The following is a 20,345-nucleotide window of genomic DNA, read 5'->3' as shown; positions in this document are numbered from 1 at the left end:
GAAAGCATTGAATGAAGCTGAAAAAAGACATGCTCACTCTTTAATGCTTTGAATAAACCTTTATGGATTCAAACTATACTTTTATTCATACACTTAATTTATCTTTGGATAAAATTTAAATGCATTAAACTTTCATTAATGATGCCTAATATTATTTTTTAATGGGTAATTAAACATACTCCTTAAACATGCATGTTATCTTTGGATAAACGAGCACAAACAAGTATTTTTAAAACTTTAATGTCACTAAATACATGCAATAATCCACATTTGAGTGATCAAGATATGCATTATAATTAATGAACAAACCCAATTTATTATCCTTATGGCATCATAATCTTAATTACAAGCAATGATCCACCTTTGGGTGATCATAATATGCATCATAATTTTAAATGTAAAATACCATTATAAACAATTAAACCATATTGTCATTAAGATTTTTTTTCTTGTTTATAGGCATTAAAAACGGCAGATTTATAGAGTTTAGAAAATCATGCGGTTATGGTTTCAGCACAAAATTAGAGTCTTTATTCAGTGCAACTCTTTTAACCAAAATCAACAGTAACGTAGTTTGGAATTTCCAACTTCCAAAATTGGTATGAATGAATGATTGTTGCACTGGTAGATTGGGAGCCATAAAATTCAATAAACAATAGACATATGATGTAAATTTTGTTGTGATGCAGGGCAGTATTTCCAACTTAGCCATAAAAAAATATAGATTCATGATTCTTCGCACAAAATCATTCACAAAATTTTGTTTACACATAAAGTCATGCATACACCATTTAATTCCAGAGACACAAGGAATGTCATAATGTCCCTAACCTGATGCTCTGATACCAATTGTTAGACATTTCAAAACTTTCATTGAGCCTTTCATGGTTATTTAGGATCTTGACATTATGACATTCACATGTGATAAATAATGGTTAAGGATTACCCGGTTCCATTGCTATTCTTTGTTGGTGCTTTCTTTGATACTACACTTTCTGGTTGCCTTTTTGTTTTCACCTCTCCTCCTTCCCTTATGAGTTTCTTGATGATTAGAAACTCAGTTTCCTTCCTTCCACTTATGACATTGCACTGGATTTCCTTTCTGCAATTCTAATTTCTCTTCTACTTTCTACTGGTTATGTTTGTGGGAATTCTCTCACTCATCAAACAGAGGCAGAATAAATATTGCCTTTTTCTATCCCACTTAATGCATCAGTTGGAGAAGTTAATATATAGGAAACTTCCCATGAAGTGAGAGGGGGGAGTTGACAAAACCCCCTACTAATCTAATCATTTAATTGCCAACCATCATCACATTAGGCACTTTCATTCAGATTAGTAACTTTCAAGCACATGGATCACATTGATTATTAAATTAATTTAATAGAAATGTGCACTCAAATATGTTTATTATGTCTATGGTGTGACTTTTCTCCTTATTAGTTGTTTTGTTATGCTCAAATAGTCACATTGTTCATATGATCCCATAACAACACAATAAACAAAATTGTTAAACATGTAAAAAAAAGAGAAGAAAATGAAAAAAATTAAAATTAAAAGAGTAAATTACACTAACACCCTTGAGTTTTACTGAAATTACACAAACCACCTTTCACTTTTCTACACCTACACAAACCTCCACTAGATTTTATACTTTCATTACACTGATCACCCCTGCATGAAATAAGTGTGATCTTTTAAATAATATTGTTTTTGTTACAAAATGTATCAACAATCCTAAAGAAATATTGTTTAAATCGCTCTTATAATATAGTGTAACGAACCAAAAATAATAAAGAGATATTGACTCATATATTAGTTGGATTTGTCTCCACGATATATCATGTTTTGTTTAGCTTAATTGTATTTATCACATTTTTTGTTTAAAAGATTACACACTTATTTCTTATGCATAGGTGATCAGTGTAATGAAAGTATAAAATATAGAGGAGGTTTGTGTAGGTGTAGAAAAGTGAAGGGTGGTTTGTGTAATTTCAGTAAAACTCAGGGGGTGTTAGTGTAATTTACTCAAATGAAAATGCATCCACTAAAAATATATGAGTTTCATTCATTGTTACTATATCATTTAACATTCATGTTTTAATATTATTGACTTTTCAAAAATAAAAATAAAAATAATAATACAAACGAATAATGTATGATACATTAATAATGTATAAAATATATATATATATACTACTTATAAAGGGAAAAGCCAAAATAACCACCACCATGGTGTAATTTGTGGTTCTCCCTATTTTACCCTCACTATATATTAATTTTTACAAAAAAAATCATATATAACCTAATGTTCCTCTCCACCTAATATATGCTCATATTATTTGGTTAATTATTTTTTATTCTTACATTATGACTATCAGTCTTTAATGTAGAACATTACACCGATCAAATAAATTCAACTGTATATTACAAATATTTAACACAAAATATTATGTTTGACATTTATGACATACAAACTATACATTATAAATGATAGGAAAGCGGCAGACACGATAGTGATTGTCAACACGCTAATTATACTAAAAAAAAGAACTGTAGAGCATTGTGGGAGTTACTACATTACATAATACACGGAAAAAATATGATTCACATATATATTAAATTTTTTATCTTCTTATGATCTTATCTATATATGACTATATTTTTTTTATGATAGTTCGAACTCGGACGGGTAAATTCGGCTGGACCCCAAACTTTGTGTTTCTCGAACAGATCAGGCTAAAAAGCTCGGGCTAAGACAAACGATTCAAAATTTAATACCCAAACTATATCCTATCAGGCTTTGGTGGACTGGTCTGACATACCCAACCCATTTTTAAGATGTGTAATCATCACACTTATATGTCATTGGTTAAATTGAATGTCTCAAACAGCTGAGATTGAAAAAAGATTTAAATTTCACGAGAAGAATACAAAAAAAAGAAGGTATGGTTCGAATCCCATTGGACTCAACAAATGGTACACAAGATGATTTGAATGGTTTTAGGTTTTCTCTTGATCAAATTGTCACCAAAGTTAACAAGGTAGCTCTACTTTTCACAATTCTAACCTTTTTTATTTCAATTTTCTCATCATTATTATTCTTGTGTAAACTTGTGACAATTCTCAACATGGGTCAATTCTATTTTATTTATATTCATAGGACTATAGGAGTAGGACCCAAGATTATTACGCAGAACGAGTCCTGTAATGTTTTTACACGTGACCATGTGAATGGAAAAAAATTGACACAAGGTTTATTATTTTTTATTAGTAAAGTCTTTGTTGTACCTATTTTCTGCTACATGAGATTTTGTGACATAATTTGGATTATATGTGAATTTGCAATACCCTTTTGAATTTTTATATACCAGATGCTAATACTTGTTTTTGCCTTTGTTTTTTAGTCAAAAAGAAGAATTTATCATTATTTTATGTTTATTGTCAGAGTGAATCAGAGATGAATATTTTTCCCATATAATATAACATGAGTCAGTATAGCAGGTAATAGTGGCATTATGGTGTTTTATCACGTAGGACCAAATTGCACACCTTTTAGCACAGAAATTTTAATCCAAATTCAGATAAACCGTTGCTTAAATGTGATGTGACCCTTTGTTTTTTCTTCTAATTATTAATTTTAGGCTAAAGTAAGAAGTTTATGATGAGTATAGAAGTTGAATCTTTTCCTGAAAATAGCTTTTTGGTTTATGATTTGTAAGAGTAACAAGATGTAATTTTATCTTCACAGACTCCACTAAGTAATAGTTTATTGTATTTTTTGAGCTTATAAAAGTTAAATCTTTTAATTTCTTTGGTCAGTTTGGTGCAATGACTCTAGCTAGAACCACTTTCTGATCATTACCAATAAGCTTTTTGTGATTGTACTTATTTTTTTGTTTTCAGTTTTCTTTTTGTTAATTTATTTATTTGGTGCAATAACCCTGTTGGGGGAGAGGGATATATGGTAGAAGCTCATACCTCTAACATTATCATTACCACCCTCAAGTACAGCCTGTAACAATAGTGTGCTCCTCTCATCAAATTACCACTCTTTACTTCACTTTAAAAGCTGTTCTATCTTCTCTATTTTCTTCTGCTTTTAATATTGGGTTGTTTTATTTGAAAGAAATGGGTATTTTTTCCAAAGTAAGTTGCTTGAGTTGTTGTCCACAAGAGTTATATACTTAAAAGTTATCTTTTTAATGGAATTAAGTTGTCCTTGAGTGGGGACTTAGAAATTTGGTGTCCATTATGAAACATTGCTTTGGCATCTAAATACTTTTGGAACTTCTATCTTGAGGTCATTTCATTATGAGGTGTTTAGTATTTTAGAAGTGAACTACTGGTATGCTTCTTTTGAACCACTGGTATCTTCTAAATGGGTGGTGATTCTTGCATAAGATTTTGGGAGGGTTTGTGGTTGGGAACTATTGCTTTTTTATAGGCCTTCCATGCATTCCAACTTTTCTCTTCTTCACCTTGTTTGCAGAATTCACCCATCAAATGCTTATTCTATTCAGGGTTCTGACATTTCTTACAAAACTTACTTTTAAAGGAACCTAAATAATAGATTGAGTATATCCAAATAATAAACTTACTTACAAGCTCATCTAGAAATCTAAAATTGTTTACAAGGAGGTCAAACTTTTGCTAATAAGCCATTTTTGAAATTTTATGGTCAATTTGATTAACAGTTTTCAATTCAGTAGGAGACAAAGTATTGAATGCAAGTTAATGAGATGTGAGTTGGTAATGTTTTGGATGTCAAAATTGGGGATGGAACCATGCCAAAAGTAGCATGGTTTAGGCATCTTGGACCCATCTTACAAAGTGATAGGGGAGTTGATGGGGATGTAGCACACAAGATTCAAGCTGGGTAGAGAAAAAGGAGAAATGCCTCAACCTTTAGGCATAATTTGTGATCACAATGTAGGCATCGATGTTCAAAAAACAATTAGTCGATTTTCGGGTGTAACAGCATTTATGTTGGCAGTGTGGCGCCTTATTGATAAGGTTTATTGAGTGAAGTTCTGTGGAAACAGAAGGAATTGGGTTTATGGAAGTTTGATTGTTAGTTCACTGCTACCTTTTTGGTGATGGTCAATGAACATAAATCATGGTTTAGGGGACCATGGTGATCCATTATCTCTCTTCCTTTTTATAGCTTCAATTGATCCATTAGCAGAATAATTACTAGAAACCATGGGCATAAATCAACTTCTTGTCTTATTCCATTGCATCCATATATCATCTACTTGTTTACAATTTTATTCCAAGTACTATGTTGGGATTGCATTATGTTTTAACACAAATGTACTTCTCATTGATGTTTGAAGGCCTAAGGAATCTTTAATATTTTGTTAAGTTCAGTTTTGCTGCTAAATTTTGGCTTGTTGATATTTATAAGGTTGAATTTTAAAAATAATTAGTGTCTGTGTTGCATGCAGCTTGAGAATCAAGTAAATGATGTTGAACAATTCTACCATTCCATCGATGTTCAAGTTAATAATTCTAAAGAGAAAGGCCGGGAAAAGCATCTTTCTGGCACTAAAAAGCCACTGCAAGGTGCATCATGTAGTGGAGCTGTTGCTGCTGCTGCTGCTACAGCAAAAAGAAATAACCAAGAGCTCATGCGCCAGTTTTCCACAATATTGAATCAGGTAAGTGCAAATATTTTGCAATTGTTCTTGTGTTTATGATTTCAAAGGTCAGGTTTGGGATTAAGATGGAATGATGGTATTACTTAGGCATACACATGCCTTTGGATTTTTGTTAGTTAAACTCCTGAATTGAACTTGAACCACTGATTAGCCATATAATAATTTTATCTTGAAATTTCCTTTCCAATGGTACTTGACATTTTTGATAACTCAAAGCTGAAACTTACAAAGGAACTCATCATCCTACTCAGTACTCACCCACCATATATAATCATTTTGTTTTGGATTATTTTTTACTCATTCTTCGTATGAATAATGTCTTCTAAAATTTTGATGTAACATAAAATATGTGTTACCCACCTAGACGGATTAAGACTTGGTTGTTGTAAATATTTAGCTACACTTCTAATGTTTAATGTTTTTGTGTATTACATGTTATCACTGCATGCAGAAGCTTCTCCTGTCATATCCACTCTTTAGATTAAAACCAAAGTATGATGTATTGATATTCTTCAAAAGTATATCTCCTACCATATTACTTTCATTGAAACTAACTAAAGATATGATCCATATCACTAATCTTTTTTATTGTTTAAATGAGTGACTACTCTTCAGTTGACTTGAATCTTGTGAATTGACCCTCATGTTTCCTGAGGAAAATCAACAGTGATATATTTACTGCTTTTCAGATCACCATGCATGAATGGGCATGGCCCTTTATGGATCCTGTAGATGTTGAAGGCCTTGGACTGCATGACTACTATGAGGTATATTTTTCTTAATCTCATTCTAAAGCTTTCCTCTTGGTTTTGACAGTAATTATCTTATTTACTAAATAGTATTTGAAATCCCGTTTTAACACAAAATCATTCATGCTTATACACTTCTTTCTGACAAATAGTTCACATGTTTGCTTGGTTTGTTTCTACTACCTTTTTTGCTTGTTAACCATCTTTCTTTTATATCAGAGTTCTATATTTACTAGCTTCTTCTAAAAATAATTTGTTCATCTTTATTCTCCTAGGTTATTGATAAGCCTATGGATTTCAGTACAATAAGAAGTAAAATGGCTGCTAAGGATGGCTCTGGTTATAAGAATGTCAGGGAGATTTATACTGATGTAAGGTTGATTTTTAACAATGCAATGAAATACAATGATAAGAAACACAATATCCATAATATGGCTAAGACCTTGCTGAAAAAATTTGAGGAGAAATGGTTGGAGCTTTGGCCTAAAGTTGATAAAGAGGTAAGTTTGTTTTTCCAAAATACTTTGCTTTCTTTTTGATGAATGAAACCTTCTCATATATAATTCTGAGGTTGCACTTATAGAAATAGCAGAGACTTAGCCATCTTATATGATATCATATATCATCACTTTTCAATATGAATATTTCAGGAGAAGAGACAATTAGCAGAAGAAGCACAGCTGCAGTTGAATATGCAGCTTGCTCAAGAAGCCACTTATGCCAATATGGCTAGGAACTTAAGTGTTTCGGTTGGTCGAATATTTTCTTGCTAGAATTGTATTTCAAATGAACTGTTTGATTGATGTTTGTTTAGGAGTATATAAGATAATTTATGCTCTCTATTTCCTGTTGTTTCAGCTACATGAGGTTGATATGCAGTTAGAGAGTCTCAAAGCATTGGTGATTCAAAAGTGCAGGTTTGTTAAATAGTATTCCCTTAGTATTTTACTTGTTGGTCCAAGTCAATTGAGATAAACTCATATAGTTAGGTGCTTCAGCATTGACTTCCCTATTCACCAAATACAAATTCATTGGATATTTTTATGTTGATCACTCTTGTAAAAGTGGCCTACAAATATCTTTTTCATGGGAAATAATGAGCTGTTCTTTCTATTATGTTAGAACCTCCACAAGACATTCCAACTTTTAATTGTGATTGACCCCTTTATACTGTATCAATTGGTTACACTTTGCTATGATTGTTCATAGTTTTTTAGTTTTCTTTGTCTTGCTATGGTATTGTGTTGAGTACACATACTTTTGCATAGCTTACCCTTGCTGATGATACTGTAGGAAACTGTCAGATTATGAGAAAACAATGCTTGGGAATGCTCTCCCTATGTTGTCTCCGGAAAACCTCGTCAAGGCATTGCAGATAGTTTCTGAGAATAACCCTGCCTTCCAACCTAATACATTAGAGGTGGACCTTGACATTGATGCTCAGGTCTGTAATGTTTATCTATGTCTACCTATGTTTGTTGTCTTCCATTTTTTCAATTTTGTATATCATTTATCTCGTTTAGCAAAGCGCGCCTTTTGGGTACTCATGATTCTGTACTGATATATACAGAGCGACTACACAATGTGGAGGTTAAACGTTTTCGTAAAAGATGCACTAGAAGCTCAGGGAAGAACTGCAGAGGGAACAGCTGTTAACCATGACAATGGTGCTGATGACCATAACAATTCCAAAAGGAGGAGAATTTCGTGATTCATTTGCCTGGATATCCCTAAAATAGAAGACTTAAGTTCATTTACTTTGTGAAATGTGATTCTTTTATGCAGCACATATAAGTCCTTAGCTTAGTGTTAGAATTGGTGGGAACTTCTAATGCTGTAACATGCAGTAGGAAGTATCATTCTGTAAAATCATCTATGGTAAGCTCAATAATATCTTAGGGAGAATAAGAAAAGGTCTTTAAGTTTGGCAATTTGTTTTAGCATACTGGACATCACTTTTAAGTATGACAGCCTTGGCGTGCATCATCAAGAAATATCATACAGAAAGACCTACTTCTATTCAATGTTGTTTTCATTTTTCCTCTGTATTTAAGATGGTGAGGCTCGGCATAATGGTGACAGTAAGAATGTTGCTTAGTGATCAAGAGGTCATGCTTTCGATCCTAAAAACAACATTTTTATTTATAGAGTAAAATTATATATATCTACCTTTCTCATACTCCACTAAGGCAGGATCATCATGCACTGGGCCGTCATTCTTTTTGTATTTTTGGCCATCTTAGGTGGCAATAATATCTTCAACTCCGCTATGTATGAGCTTTGTGCATTGAGCCACACCCTCGTATGTTTTGGCCATTGTAGGCACGAGATCATTTGTGGCAATAATATTTTCAGCTCTTGGGTTAAAATGTAACATTATCTTCGTTTGATAAAAAATTCCTTCACTTTCTGAAATATAGTATTATGCAAATATGGTAGATATACAACATAAATATGGGATAGGATTGTATTTTGATATTGTTATTCAGATTCTCAAGAGGGAATGAGGGATTTTGTGGTGAACAATATGATTTTAGGAAAAAGAAAACAAGACAACAACAGATCCAACTCATTCTAAACTTGAGAGACAAGTTGCAAAATCATAGAAAGTAAGATAAACATATGCATAGGGGTTTCATTCATTTTTCTTTGGTTTCCTTCACAACGTTTTTCTTTCTTACAAAGTTATAACTTCTTCAGAAACTCTTCAGGTGGTTCTTTAAGTCTTTCCTTTATGTTTAATCCCTAAACAAAATCAGGTTTTTAATTGTGAAGATTATTATATGGTTAAGTCTTAACGATATTCAACCAAGGTTTCCAATTATGAAGATCATTCATTAAGGTTGAAGGACTTCAATACTTACTCTCGGTACAATAAGGTTAGGAAGGATATAAATAGTTAGTAGAAATGTAAAAGGAATATATTCTGAGACTTGTCATTAAGTATAAGATAATAATCTTATTTATAGAACAAATACATAATCATATAATAATGAGTCAGATCATAAATGGAATCGTAACTTAAAACTAAATAATTACTAATTTAGAACATGATTGTTCTTAAAGTTGTTTTTAGTATGATAAGAACATTCTTGTTCTGTTCTTCAATGTGTTGTTCTTATTTTTTGTTTTTATTTTTAAATAAGAATAAAAGTTGTTAAATAAGAACACTCCTTATTCACGAGAGAAGAGTAATAAAAATACACAATCCAAGAATAAATACAAGCATGAACATATCTAAAAACATCAAAATATTCATAAACATTAAAAAGTCCAAAATCATTACACAAAATTAAAATTTTGTACAAACAAAAATAAAATAAAAAATTGAAGAACCCCAACTTATCATCCCAAAATTCCAAGGATTTAATGTATGTAAACAACAACATTATATTTTTTATTTATAATTGATTTCTAATATTTATAATAAATTATAACAATTTTTAATTTATTAATAAATAAGTAATTATTTTAATATTTTGTTACAATTATTGTAAAATATAAAAGTGTAGGATAGGTCGTGGGACCCAAATAAGAATAATAATGATGTTTACTATTGTGAGAAAAAGTAGATATTATTCTTATTTTATGGGAAATTTATAATAAATTATAAAATAATGTGTGAAACCCAAATAAAAATGAAAATGTTATTTTTCATACCTTTCCCAAATAATTTTAATAAAACCTTTAATATATATATAAGTACTGGTTTGGATATAATTTTTTGCGTTAATTTGGAAGATAATTTTCTTTCTTATTTATATTTTTATACTTCCGAAATTCCTTTTTCCTCTTGAGTAAAATATTAAATTAGTCATCTAAAGATACAATGATTTTCAAATTAGTCCTACATTCTATCATTTCTCACTCACACTATTTCACCATTTCCAGAAACTTTGCATTGCTTGTGTCCGCAATTCATGAGCAATGCTTAGGAGTTAGGAAAATAAAATATTAACCGTTTAGATTTCTTTTGGTAAATTAAACAATAACATACTTATCAGATCTAACTTTCTATCCTCTTAATTATGAGTAAGGATAACATAAAAGATACAACATGTAATGAAACTTTTATTATTTTATTTATCATTGAAAATATGAAGAAAAATAATCAGTTGTCTAGAATCCTTGATCCCAGATTATATACTCTTGTGTTTGTAGGGCAAGCCAAACATATATGCAAGTAACTTAATGTAGGTTTGATGTTTATCCACAAATCAAAAGGAGTTTTAAGAACTGCTTTTCAACTAATCCATTCCACAAATTATCTTACCATAAAAGGGTGCAAATTGTACATAAAAGCACTTATCTATTGTGAGAAAATGCCATAAAAGCAAAAAGGATGACAAAATGGTATCTCATGTTTGATGCACACAAAACATAAATCATACATAATAGACAAACGAGTGACACTCCTATGTTAAATACTCCTAAGTCCAAATAGAAAGACCTTAAAAACAACCAACATAAACATATTGAAGAAAAGAACTAATGTTAATTTGAAGCATGGTGATGCCTTTGATTTGTCTGAATGGGTGGGATGTGGCGATCCATTGGTAGCTTCAACTTACCTAAGGAATCAGCTGGAACAAGTTTGAAATCCTCACAGTTACATATTTCTATCATGAACCTATCTGGGTCATTGAAGAATATTTGATCCATTGATGTTCCATCTTCTGTTTTCAGACTCCTTTTCATGTACTTCACATTCATCTCCTTCAATTTTCTCTCCATCTCTTCCACCTCTTCACACTACCATTCAATTCAACCACATATATATAGTAAATAATACAAAGAACATTTGACATGCAGAACAAAATTAATAATTTGTTACTCGGTTTTGGCAATAAGCCCATAAACCATGGAATGGAACCTTGAGGAGTATTCATAGTCGGTGGCATATTCTCTTAGTAATCTTGGTAATTTATAACCGATTTCGTTGGTTTGGTTCTACATGTACATGTGAATTAAGTTAAAAGTTAAATTGCCAAGTTTATTTGTTTCTTCTAAAACATTTTCTCTGCTCCTTGTTTGAAGAGTAGGAAAATGAAGGGAAAAGGAGGGCGTTTGAAGAGTAGGAAAATGATGGGAAAATAATTGATTGAAAAATTATATTTAATATTATTGATCATAAAATATTTAATTATTAAATTTTTAACTTAAATATTTTTTTTTCAAACAATCATATCAAATGGTATATAAAGTAAAGCATTTTCTGAAAGATAATATATTCTCGTCTGGAAAGGGAGGAAGACTGAAAAACATGAGATAGCCATTTTCTACTAACTCGTCAAAACCCTTTCACAAGATCCTAAAATTGGGATCTTTAAAGCAACACCTTATACAAAGGAAGGGAAGGGATATGAATAAAATCAAATAGGAAAAATGATAAGAAAGAAAACGAGGATAAGAGAAACTCTATCCCAAATCTTTTCCTCTCCTTTATATCATTTTCCTTATTTTCTTAACTCTATTATTGAGTAGAGAAAAATATTACCTACACAACTAATAGATCGTTCACAGTTACATTTTAGAGAGAAAGAAAGGAAAATAGAAAGCTTGAAAATTATGAATCACACTTGTGAGATGATTCTAAAACTTAATTTATGGCTATGAAACCTTCCATTTATTTTCCTTCCCTCCAAAATGTAACTACAAACACACTCTATGTTATGTTTGAGAATTTAGTTTCGGAAGAGAGAGAATGGAGGGGAGGACATCGAAAAATATTTCCGGCGAAAATATCTCTAAAACTCTCCACATGTTTATTTTCTAAATTTCCCCAAATTGAAGCTTTTTGGAGATGTCAAAATACTTAAATGACCATAATCACATACATGTTTATTTCCCATTGTAAATAAGATTTTAAAAGGAGAAGTAAAATATAGTTTTTGCATTTTATCCTCCATTCTCCTCCAAGAGAGGTTCAACTTTAATTGGCTTACATTCTCTTCGTTTTCTCTCATAACTCTCAAACACACAATAAAGTGATTGATCTTCCAGAACTAAGATTAATAACTATTGTTATAAAACAATCTCCTCATTTATCTCCCTTACCTTTCCTAATAATGAAAAACAATTTGAAAATACCAAGTAGACAGCTAAAACTTCCACTACTAAATTTTATAAAAAAATGAGAAAAAATGTATATATTATTGGAGCATGAGTTTTATACACTATTTTACATCATCTACTATTCATGTTTTATTATTATTGATTTTTCAAAAAAATACAAATAAATAGTGCATAATGTATTGATTTTGCATAAATCTTTAAACTCACATTGCATAAATATTATTTATTAACAAAATTACTCTTCAATTGAATTAAAATTTGAATCTAAAACAAAATCAGCTTCATATTCTTTCATTTTCATAATATATATACCTGAAAACATATGTGGTTGTCATTGGGTTCCAACTCCTTAGTATGAGAAGGCAATCTCTCTTCCTCTTTGGATTGCACCAAGTGTATACCAATCCCATAATTAAACAACCATGCACCTTCAAAGTCCAAAACTTCAGGCCTCTCCATCAACACAAATCCAAGCACTTTTGTGTAAAACTCTATGGACTTCTTCACATCTCTACACAGCCTTGAAACATGGTTTAGAGCCTTTAATGGTGCTGGGTTCTCTTCCTTTCCTTCATCTCTTTCTTTTTTATTGTTTCTTTCTTCTTCTGTGTTTCTCTCATCCCCTTTAATCTCTTGCTTCTGCATTTTATTCATGCTTTATTATTTGTATTCATTGCTTTTGAGACATCTTTGGAGGTTTTATATTACCTTCATTTATATTTATATATTTCTTACAATTTTTGTTATTTATTTTGTCACATTCAAAAACAATTATGCAATCCATATAATGTTTTTTTAAAAGTATTATGACATATCAGTACTTTACTTCCTAAGCCTCGCTACTAAAACTCTACACTCTATTTTTACTTATGTATAATTAATATAAATATCATATAGAAATGTTGGAAATATTAACTAATGATGTCACAAGGAGAGTGGATAAAAAAGATTTGAGGTTTCAATAAAGTTAGAAGCAAAAATATTAAGAATAAATAACTCTTAAGTTTTTTAAGATTTTATATTCCCGTAATTTGAATATGTGAACTATTAAATTTTTATAGAATGAATGATTAAGATGTATAATATGTTTTTTTAACTTACTTCTGGAATAAGTAAATAGATGAGAAATTATAAATGCTTCATTAACTAATTTAATTTTTTTATTATCATTGATGATAAAAAAACTAATTTAACTTTAAATTATTGGTTGAAATAATTGATCATATGTAATAATTTTTCAGGTAAGATTTCATTTAAGAAAACTAGGAAAATAAATGTTTTTAGTTTTCAATTTACTTTTATTTAGTTCTTTACGGAAGTATTGAAAATACACTAATGACAATAAAAGTATAAAGGCCGTACTGAAAGAAAAAAAAACGAATGTGAATAAACATATATATTATATTGTCAATGTGTGCCTTTTGGAAAATATCAAAATTCTAACATAAATGTCGAATGTTTTCTTATTTAAAAAAAATATAAAAAAAAAACAAAAATAGATACAAGATAGATGAATACGTACAATATTTTGATATAATGTCCAAATTTTGCTATTGAATAGAGATGTGGAGAATATATGATTTTGATAAATGGTGATGGTGTAATAATAATGCTAATGAGGAAAATTGATTAATTTTTTATCCACTAAGAGAATACTCTTTTTTATATAAAAAATAACAAAACTAAGAGGGACACAGAGAAAGATGCATGCATGCACGCGTGGAGGAAAACTACAATGGGAAGCATGTACGTGTATGAATGTAGTATAGAGCCATGCATTTTGTCTATCTATGCTAAAGTCACAACTTTTAATTGACTACTCCACCAAAAGCAGGCGGTGTGATACCTATTCCGACAATAAATTATCAACTTTATTTTATCTTTATCCTCTCTTTCTAGTATTTTAAGCAATTTTACTATGCTTTATATTGTGTTTGGTTTAGTGAAGAAAAGTTAATACGGTGATTTTTTAGTTATTTGGTATGATAGAAAATAGAAAGAAAGTGAAGAGAAATATTAATAATAATAATAATTTCTTTGTACTATCAAGAGTATTTCACATTTCGGTGAGTAATGAACTATATGTGTCTGTCTGTCTCAATAAGTGTATAACCCAAAAATCTAACATTTGACATTTTTGTCTTTTTATGAATCTAGCATGACTTTATATCACTCAAGGTATGTCCCAAATCACGTCTTAAATCAATGAAAACATGACATGTCAATTAAAAAATTAAATATTCATTATTTTTTATTTTTCCTTCATCATCATTGACTTAGAACATAGTTTGGGACAATCGATCTTGATCTAATTTTTCTACTTGTTTTCCTCCTAATATTCGTGAGAAAATATAATGGCATGGGTCTCACCGTTTTTTCTTTCCTTCATTCTTTTCATTGCAACCAAATAATGAAAAAGATTTTTTCTTCCTTTTTCAATCCTCTCACTTTCTTTCCCCCCTTTTCACTTAGGGATGGGTATGAGTTGAGTTGGGTCGAGTAAGACTGGTCCCTTATCCGATTCTAAATATTGTTTGGACTATTTTTTTAAAACTTGGACCTGACCCTAGACTTAAAGTTAACTCGACTCTAAATGGTGACTGGGCCAGCCTTTAAATTCGAACTTGACCATATACCTAATTAAATATAATGCATACATCTTTTGGATAAAGTCTTCTTAATATTATTTATTACTATAAATATGTAATTTGATATAAGTATATATATTATCAATCATGTATATCTGCTGAAAAATTACATAATAAACAATACTTTCAACCAAAGAGATATCTTTATTCTGTATATAATTAAATAGAAACATATTCAAACATGAAAAGTATGTAACAATGAGATGGGTCCAGGTCAGTTATGTTTGTTCCCCACCCGACCTTAAATATTGTTTGGATCTAATTGTTAAATTCGACCCTAAATCTGATAAAACTTGACCCTATTTGATCCCGATCACTCTCGGGCTAGCCGGTGAGTAGATCGGGTCTTGTTCACCCTAATATGCTTATCAATTTTCTTTAAGAAAAATAATTTCAAAATGATATATACATGCATTACTCCCACCATATGTATTGCTAAAGAAACCACATAGGAATTAGCACCATGCTTATAACATGAGATCACATATTTTGTCCCAAAAATGTATTATTTCATGTAACACTATCTGTAATTGGTTAGAAAAATACATATTTATTACACTTTTAATTTAAATATATATCAATTACAGAAAGTGATAGATAAAGTGATACACATTTTGAGAAAACAGATTTACTATGCTCTAATACCATCCCATCCTTAGAGAATCTCATGCTTTTACTGAATATATCATCTCCAATCCATAGTGTTACACTTAAAAAGTACCTTCGGATCATCACACTTCATCACAATGTATCAGCTTGTTCAACTCACAGGTGGCAAATTGGAGTTAATGCATTAACAATTTAATGTATTACGAAGCCAAAAACATTATGTTAGAATTGTAGTTCAACAACAAGCGTTTTAGATATATATATATATATATATATATATATATATATATAACAACGCTTTCGAGCATTGTCTATTTGAGTCCAGTAAAATTTCGATCTTTAACATCACATATATGGGCATTATTGTATGGAAAAATAAAAGTAATAATGAGGAGGTTAAACAAAAGGAAAAAATAAAAGTAAGAGAAAGTGTGGAAAAATGTTGATAATTGATGGAAAATAATGAAATGTGTGGAAGTTTATAGTAGTTAATAATGAGGAGGTTAAACAAAAGGAAAATTTAGAATATGAAAGAATGCCATGGTGATTACTAATTACATATTATATATTAAAATAAAAGTGTATGTAAAAAACTCATATTCTTTATGTGTTTACAAATAGTCTTTGTGAACTTTGCTTTTATTTCTAATTATCTCTTATATTTTATATGATGGTGAAATTGGTTTCACCATAAAGATAATGTTAAATTAATAATAGGTCAATAAGGAAGCTGTTACTATTAGACTTAGAAGAGTAGCAAATCAACTATTAGGTAGTGTTGATGGCCAGTGAAAATGACCATCAAAATTTTGAAAATAAGGGGATAAATAAATTTTAAAGTTAAAAGAAGACAATACAATAATATTATTATTAAAATTTAAAATTAAAAAATGATGTGAGAGTTGAGACTAATAAAAATGCATGAGTAAAATTTTCACTCTTACTAATTACCATTATTTTTATGTAGGACAAATTTCACATATAATTAAAGTTTAAAGGATAATTAGAATTAAAAATAGTTAATAATAACTACTTAAAAAGCACATAAAGTTTAAGGGTTTTATGGACTTTCCCCTAATAAATTTATAAAAATAAATATTATTATTTGTAATATATAGTTCAATTACTACAATAATACATTTATTGACTATGTTACAACCAACTACAATGTTCGGATTCTCGATATTTTGTGAAAAAATGAAAAAATTTCATGTTGAAAATTGGTTTTGACACGTAGGATACCACTTGATCAATTTTGTCCTGTATTTTTAGTATTGACTATTTAATTACACTGTGTCCTTTATAATTACACCAATTCACCTCTTGAACCAACGAATATGGTACAATGTTAATAACCATGCTAATACTCGATATAGATGCATATATAAAATATGATATTTTCTAAAAAATATAAGGAATGAATGAGTCATTAGAAATCTTATAAAAACAAATTAAATAAATATAACTATGAAAGGTATATGGGATTAATGTAACAATAGTATAGAATGCGAGCATCTCCAAATTAAGTGAAATGCGAGGATGAGAATATGTAATTTGGATTTAGTATTATGGTGTGACCCAAAGGGAAAAAAGGAAAAAAAACTTGAAGTTCTTAATCCAAAATGTTGAAATTACCACTAATTCACAAAGCCCAGATAAAATCCCAGACTTTTCAGATCAAAGCCCGAATGATCTTGATGGTTCCAATGCCTTTAATTGAAAGCTTTCCCGATATAGCAAGTTTTCATAATTCTGTTTTTTCTATTACTTGTTTATTTTCATTTTTTAGTAGTTTTCTGTTTTTCAATTTTTCAGTTGGATAAGCTTGAATATGTTTCGATTCATTAGGTTTAGGATAAATAGGATTCAGGTTGTTCATTCTAAATTCAATTTTATATAAAAAGAATCAATAAAGAACTTCATTCATTATTCATTTTTCATTCAAAGCGTTGTAAGCTTCCCTTTGCCTTGTTTTATGCGAAATCATTGATTGCTGCAAGGTTTGTTCTTCATCTTCTGTCAGTCATGGATGCGCAATCTTCACATGGTATTATAGCACCATTGAGAGGGTGACTCTGCTGCGCATCTATTGTATCTTCACTTCCTTTCATTTTTTTTTCTTTAAGCATTCAATTCTTCTTTTCTTCTTCCTATTCTTACATTTCATTTTCTTTTTCCACGAATCTGTATTTTCTTGTCCTCTTAATGGCCAATCAAATCGCTAACCCAGTTCTAGATCCTTTAAGTCCCTATTACCTACAACCTAATGAAAACCCAGGGTCTACTCTAGTTTCTACCCTGCTGAATGGTGAAAATTATCATTCATGGTCAAGAGCAATGACCATGGCCCTGGAAACTAAAAACAAACTGGAATTCATCGATGGATCTTTGACCAAACCTCTATAACAAGATCTGATGTATGCAACATGGAAGAGATGCAACAACTTAGTGGTGTCATGTATTATTTACTCAATAGAACCATCCATTGTGCAAAGTGTGCTATGGATGGAAAGTGCACAGGAAATATGGGAAGATTTGAAGGAAAGGTATCACCAAGGAGACATGTTTAGAGTTTCAGAATTAATTGGCCAAATTCATTCAATCAAGCAAGATAATGCCTCAGCTGACAAATTCTACACTCAGATGAAGGGATTGTGGCAACAATTGGACAATTACAAACCAATTCCACTTTGCTACTGTGAAATCAAGTGTCATTGTGCATTGATACCAACCATAAGAACATATAGGGAAAACGACTATGTAATCTGTTTTCTTAGAGGATTGAAAGATCAATTCTCCTCTGTTAGATCACAGATTATGCTTATGGGCCCTTTCCCCCATTCGACAAGGTATTTTCGATATTGGTTCAGCAAGAAAGACAAATGTTCTTTGAAGAACCAAGTTTATCAGCCAATCAAGCAAGCAATTCCTATGACAATAGGTCAAGAGGCAGAGGGATTAGAGGAACAATAAGTGCAATATTTAACACTCAAGGTAGATCTGGTTTCTTTACAAGGGGTAGAGGACAAAAGATTTGCACCTATTGCCAGAAAATTGGACATACAATTGATACATGTTATAAGAAGCATGGGTTTCCCCCAGGATATTTCACAAATTCTACCAATATCAATTGTTACTCTGGCACAGAACCACAAACTGAGGAACTAGAGGAATCTGAGTATGTTGGGTCCAAAGAAGACAAGCCAGATTCGTCCTGCTTGTTTACACTTGCCCAACACAATGCACTAAAGAACATGATCCAAGAGTCTATGAATCAAGCTCCTCATAACACTAACCAAGTCAGTTTCATATCTGCCTCAATGCACTCTCTTGAACCAACCAAGTCAGGTACATCTCTGACCTCTCTTTTATGCAAAACCAAGTCAAGTTCTTGGGTACTTGATACAGGAGCAACAGACCATGTTTGTCACTCCCTTTCTCTTTATCAAAATTACAAGAGGATTAAACCTCTATTGATTGCATTGCCAAATGGAAATCAAGTCATTGCTTGCCATTCAGGAACTGTTATGTTCTCTGATAACTTTTACCTTACTGATGTCCTATATGTACTTGTCTTTCACTTCCACCTCATATCTGTTTCAAAAATCACATCCTCCTTGGCCTGCATCTTGACTTTCTCAACCAACCATTGTCAAATTCAGGACCTATACTCCTTGAAGATGATTGGTGCAACTAAGCTAAGGATATGATTATATGTGCTAAAACAATCCAGCAAGAAATACAATAAGCCACATCACATAAATGCATTTACTAGCTATGATGATTGTACCATGTGGCATTCTAGATTAGGCCACTTATCTCATAAGAAAATGATTGTTATGCAATCTGTTTTTCCTTTTGTTAGAAGCAATAAAACTTTAGATCCTTGTGAGATTTGTCACTTAGCTAAACACAAAAGGTTACCCTACACTCCTAGCACTACTAAGTCTGAATCTGCTTTTGACTTAATACACATAGACATATGGGAACCCCTATCCACCCCATCCACTTTTGGCCACAAGTATTTTTTGACAATAGTAGATGACAAGACCAGGTCACTGATGAGCAATATATTACAGACTATTCATAACCTTAATTTAGCATGATTGATGATTCTTGGTGCCTAATTGACTTTGTTTCACATGGTTTATTGTTTTAGACTTTATTGGACTAATATTCCTAAAATGAGTTAATTTGGGATTATTTGGCCTGATTAAATCTATTATCATTTTCAGATCACATTTGGCACCAATGACATTTTGGGCATTATGGAAGTCGAGGATATGTGTTGAAGTGAAGATTGTATTTTTAATTTAGGAGTTAGTTTTATTGTAATTTGGCTTTGGGCCCATTGTTTAGGCCCAATTCGGTTTATGCGTGTTGGAGGGGTTAAATTCGGATTCCCCACTCCAAACGCACACACTTTTAGTTTGCCTCATTTTGAAAAAGACACATTTCCGTTTTCCCTTTCTTTTGCTCTACTAGGGTTTCACCCTTCTTCATTTCTCATTTTCGGTTTGCTCTTCCATTGCCATGGAAGGCTAAATTTCTGGACTAAGTTCCTTTGGTAATGTATCACAACTCTCGAGGTTTTGTTATTA

General features: G+C 30.9%; 2 protein-coding genes across 2 annotated transcripts; one reads left to right on the top strand and one right to left on the bottom strand.

The window, feature by feature from the left end:
• On the top strand, positions 2,892-8,357 carry LOC109345014 (transcription factor GTE1-like). The gene is made up of 8 exons (XM_019583764.1): positions 2,892-3,044; positions 5,451-5,663; positions 6,353-6,430; positions 6,688-6,912; positions 7,063-7,161; positions 7,271-7,329; positions 7,706-7,856; positions 7,983-8,357. Exons 1-8 carry the CDS (start codon positions 2,949-2,951, stop codon positions 8,121-8,123), a joined length of 1,062 nt encoding a protein of 353 aa, XP_019439309.1. The 5' UTR covers positions 2,892-2,948; the 3' UTR covers positions 8,124-8,357.
• LOC109345012 (lactoylglutathione lyase) lies at positions 10,758-13,160 on the bottom strand. Its single transcript, XM_019583763.1, has 2 exons — positions 12,800-13,160; positions 10,758-11,164 (listed from the first exon to the last, which is right to left on the bottom strand). The coding sequence occupies exons 1-2, from the start codon at positions 13,139-13,141 to the stop codon at positions 10,907-10,909; spliced, it is 600 nt and encodes a 199-aa protein (XP_019439308.1). The 5' UTR covers positions 13,142-13,160; the 3' UTR covers positions 10,758-10,906.

This window comes from Lupinus angustifolius, chromosome LG04, assembly GCF_001865875.1.
Source record: "Lupinus angustifolius cultivar Tanjil chromosome LG04, LupAngTanjil_v1.0, whole genome shotgun sequence".
NCBI lineage: Eukaryota > Viridiplantae > Streptophyta > Magnoliopsida > Fabales > Fabaceae > Lupinus > Lupinus angustifolius.
The sequence above is the reverse complement of the archived record's forward strand: the minus strand, read 5'-3'. Positions and strand labels throughout refer to the sequence as shown.